This window comes from Agrilus planipennis, unplaced genomic scaffold (genome assembly GCF_000699045.2).
Source record: "Agrilus planipennis isolate EAB-ADULT unplaced genomic scaffold, Apla_2.0 scaffold61, whole genome shotgun sequence".
NCBI classification, from domain to species: Eukaryota; Metazoa; Arthropoda; class Insecta; order Coleoptera; family Buprestidae; genus Agrilus; species Agrilus planipennis.
Window position 1 is genome coordinate 295,476 of NW_020438922.1, and position 4,353 is coordinate 299,828.

A 4,353-nucleotide genomic window follows, 5' to 3' on the forward strand; every position below is an offset into this window, starting at 1 on the left:
ATTTTAGGCCGGGAACTTTTCAATTGACCTGTTATATGTATAAGTACCTATATTATTAATATTTTTTATTGTATTTGTCCACTCTTAACCCTTCAACTCTCATTATTTACCTGCGAGTATTATTGCTGTGTAATGAAACTCGTTAAAATAATTAATTGTTTTAATTGAAGTGGGCGTATCAGCAAGTTCCATAAAATCGCCCGTTATTTTCTACTTACTAGGAAATATAGGTCAAGCGACAGACAGAGCTATGTACTTATTACGTACAATACATACTACTACTGTTCTTTGTGAGTAATAAAGATGCGACCTTTTTCCTTCATCTTCTTATTTTGCGGCCATATTAAAATATTCGAAACTTGCTTCCAAGCCTTTCGAAATGAGGTCATTCCAGGAAAACAAGTGCCGATCACGAGGACATGCGGACTGAATAAAAACCACCCCATTATTGTAAATTAGAACATGTTTCTATCGGCAATACGTTGGGAAAACATTTGGTTTTACTTAAAGCTCCATTACGGCACGCTGAATAAATATAAAAAGCTGTACAATGTAATTACGCGATGATGACACAACTATGTGTATCCACGTTTACTACATTTAACGAAACAAAGGCGTGAGTATGTTAATAGGATCAAAAATATTACGTACATAACCTAGTTGCTAATGTTCGCAAATATCCATTATCTGCTACCTACCTTTGGAATTAATTACTGTAGTGTAAGTAATTATTATTGGGTTTCAACCCAATTTAGAGGAAACCAATAATAGACTGGCCATCAATAGTCACATAAAGATTATTTAGAAAATAAGAATCTTTGGTAAATGGCGATTGTTGCTGGGACAGGGAGAAAAAGGGTGGGGGATGGAGGTGACCTTGTACACCAAAACATTTAAATAGTTTTAATTGGGGGGCAAGCACGCAAAGACACTTAGCACCTGTAAATTATAAATGGTAATTGTGGACGCGAATGGAGATAGAGATGACATTGAAGATCAGAACAGAGGGGTAAAGGCACGGGGGGGGGGGAATTGAAGAATCAAATCAAGATAAAAACTTTAGAAAATTATTTTAGAAGAAAAGGTTGGACCTGACGACCATGAGAACATTCACCTCGAAACAAAATTATTGGGTGTTTGGTTCCCCCCAACTACTAATTACTGACGGGCGGTTAGTCCTCTAGTCTCCTTTTAGGAGTAGTGGAATGGATGGATGGTTGGGGTGAGATAGGTGAGACGGACGAAATGAAGACAGAATAGAATGAAAGATTACTGTCCCAGCATTTGCTTAAATGATTCAAGGAAACCATAGAAAAAATTGGTTCAGAACAGACCGATGTCCTCCCAAAAGCTAAGTAATAGTCTAAACCTCTAGGCCATACCGCTCGGTCATTCACTTTGTTCGTAACGCCTTTTTATAACCGCAACCGAATGATCCTAAGCAATCAACTAAAACCATTTGTCAGTTAGTTTTCAGTTACGTTAGGTGAAGGATTTTAATTTACATCTTCAGAGGTCCTTCCATCTTCGATGTTGGAAGTGGACTGTCCTGAACGTCCGAAGAAACTCGCTACACATGTTAGCGAAATGTTAGAAAGCAATTCTAACCAATGAGAGCCTTTATATCTGAATCAGGACAGAATCAGTTCGACTACTGATCATGAAAGCCTTTATCAATTTATGAGTTACATGAGTTACGCTTACGCTGTAGGCAATGACTGTGGGTATACGTACATATAATATAGGCCAGAGCCGGGCAAACTTTAACTTCGTAGGAGCCGCTACCTGAGGTTAATTTGAGTAACTCCATGCCCTTCTATGAGTACGAGAGAGTAAGCAGTAATGAATAATATTGCTTTCTCTTTTTCTTCTCCTTTCCACTCCAATATCAAGCCGCCTCATTCCGTAGACGAGCGGAGCCACTCACGTAACTTAAATAATACCTACGAAAATTTTCGTTACTACGTTCGCAAAACCATTGAATTTGACTATGGAAGAGGGGACTCACCTACGAAATGGAAGGGATAAGAAAAAGAAAGAATCATCTCACTTGCACTCACAGGATCAATGAGGAGCTACTTGGTTATACTTGAGGAGCACTCGGGAGTCAAAAGAGCCGAGTTTGCCTGGCTTAGCTATAGGCCACTTTTTCTTCAATATAAAGAAATAAATTAGCAAATCCAGAATGATAAGTATGTGCATATATGTTTATCAATCAAATTATGACAAACAAAGACCTGGTCAACAAAGAGAATTATGGTCAAGAGGTTAATATTTTATATTTATTATTTAGGTGTTAAATTTTTCCTTTGAAGTGCTTTCACTGTACAGGCATGTACATATGCATAATGTACGTGTTATTACTTCCGCAATCACGTTTTTGAGCAGAGTCGCTGGTTCCGGAAGCGAGGATGAAGTCATCAACCTTCTTCAGCTTTAACATTAAGTACTTGTTCTACTATCGTTGATAAGAAAACCGTAAAAAAATATCCACATACATTTTTTCGACGCGTCATAAAAAGATGCAATGCATGTATGTATACAGGGTGTCCCATTCATAATAATTAAAAAAAAAACATGGATTCCTGACACAAAATACAACAAAAAAGTGTTATACAATTTTTCAGTCCAGTGACAATTGAGCTCGCAAATCGTCTTTGCAAATTTGAACGTACAATTTGGTTCATTACGGGTCTGAATCTAGGCGACTAACGTCGCTCAGCTGATCTAGTGTGAATGTAACAAGTACCCACCTGGAAGAAGCCGAATGCACTTCCACCTTCTAAAAAAAGTAAAAGTGAAAAAGAAAAGCGTACCTTTTATAAAAAATGCTGAAATTGTCCGCCATTCGCTTCAATGCAACACTGGCAGTGGCGTACCCACTTGCTGCGATTTTTTGCCCAGATATCGGGAATATTTCGAATTATATGATAGGAGTTGGTAATGTAACTCACCACCAACTGACGGTTGAATAAGAACCCTACTACAATGCACTATCACACTACTAATTGTCCTTATTGTAATAGTCTTTTATGAAATGACCACTAAATAAATAAACTAACACTAACAAACAAGTAAATTCCACAACAATCCAAAGCAAACTGAACAACCTGTTAGAAACTACGGCATTATGTGTATTTATTCCAGTCACTTCCAGCAGTGTAATTATATGAGGTTATATCAATATTTAGCTTTTACATTTAATGAAAACAAAATAACCAAAATTGGTCGTTCTGGACACATCCTTGTATTACTCCACGTGGGGTTAATGAGCCCTGCCAGGCAAAACTAACGTCAGAATGGGCAGTTTAACACATGTGAATGGTCAAAGTGGGTCTGCATCTTGTCTCAACTTTTACAACCATAACACATACATTTGTTTTCTTACACTAGTACGCTATGTTACAAACCTTTAGCAAACGCTAGGTGGTGAGGGTTGTTTGTGCACCGCTTCTAACTATTCCGTAGTCGTTAAAATTTCTTTTCTATTTAAAATAATATAATACTCGACGTCATGGGCTACGTTAGGTCCACTGGCAATCGTAATTAATTTGCGATTGTGCAGGGCCGCATCAAAACTGTTATAATGTTTTATTTTGTTTCAAAAGTCAAAAGTGTTATAACATTTTATGTTCCAAATGCCTGTAGGAAGCTGTGGTATAAATATTAATTATTATAACTGGGACACCCTATGTATGTATGTGGATAGCTTACGAGTGCAAAGTGTGAGAGATTTTGTAGTCGGTTGTTTGGTGTTTGGTTATTATCTNGATAATCATTATGCTTTTGTACTAATTAAAAATAATTATGCATTATATTTTTAATAATTTGTTCTTAACGTTTGCTTACCTGCATTGCTGGCATCACACGGTAAATAAACAGTTTCATTTTCCCGCGCTATAAAATCTTGACCTACGGTGTTTATCGTTGGTTCTGGTAAATCAGGACTATCTTCTCCTTCATCTTCGTCACCGTAATCATCATTATTATCATTTTGCATGTCCTTATCGTCTTCACCGAACTCGGGGTCGTAATCTTCGTTAGCACTAGGCGCAGAGTATGCTAAAACAGAAAAAAAACTCGGTAACATATTGTCCTCATCTCCCAATCATTATATCGACAATTGGGATCCGTCAAACGGGAGGAGCCTAAAAACATGGCGCCGATTAGGGAAAATTTACCGTAGTTCCTATAGTGTACCATGCAATTTCCAAGTTTTTAAATTACGATAAAATGATAAGTATTGACACAATATGTGATTGGGCTGACACAAAGCCTCGGAAAGGAAATTTCGTTGAAGGTGAGCGTGTTTTTAATGCCAATCACATTATAAAATTCGGAAATAACAAATCC

The 4,353-nt window shown here is 37.2% G+C and overlaps 1 protein-coding gene across 1 annotated transcript in view; it reads right to left on the reverse strand.

Moving 5' to 3' along the window:
* Positions 1–2,443, reverse strand: part of LOC108732720 (hemicentin-1) — a 13,538-nt gene extending 11,095 nt beyond the window's left edge. The window contains exon 1 of the mRNA XM_018463675.1: positions 2,365–2,443. Within this exon, the coding sequence (XP_018319177.1) occupies positions 2,365–2,443 (79 nt within the window). The remainder of the gene's footprint in view (positions 1–2,364) is intronic.
* Between the last annotated feature and the right edge of the window lie 1,910 nt (positions 2,444–4,353).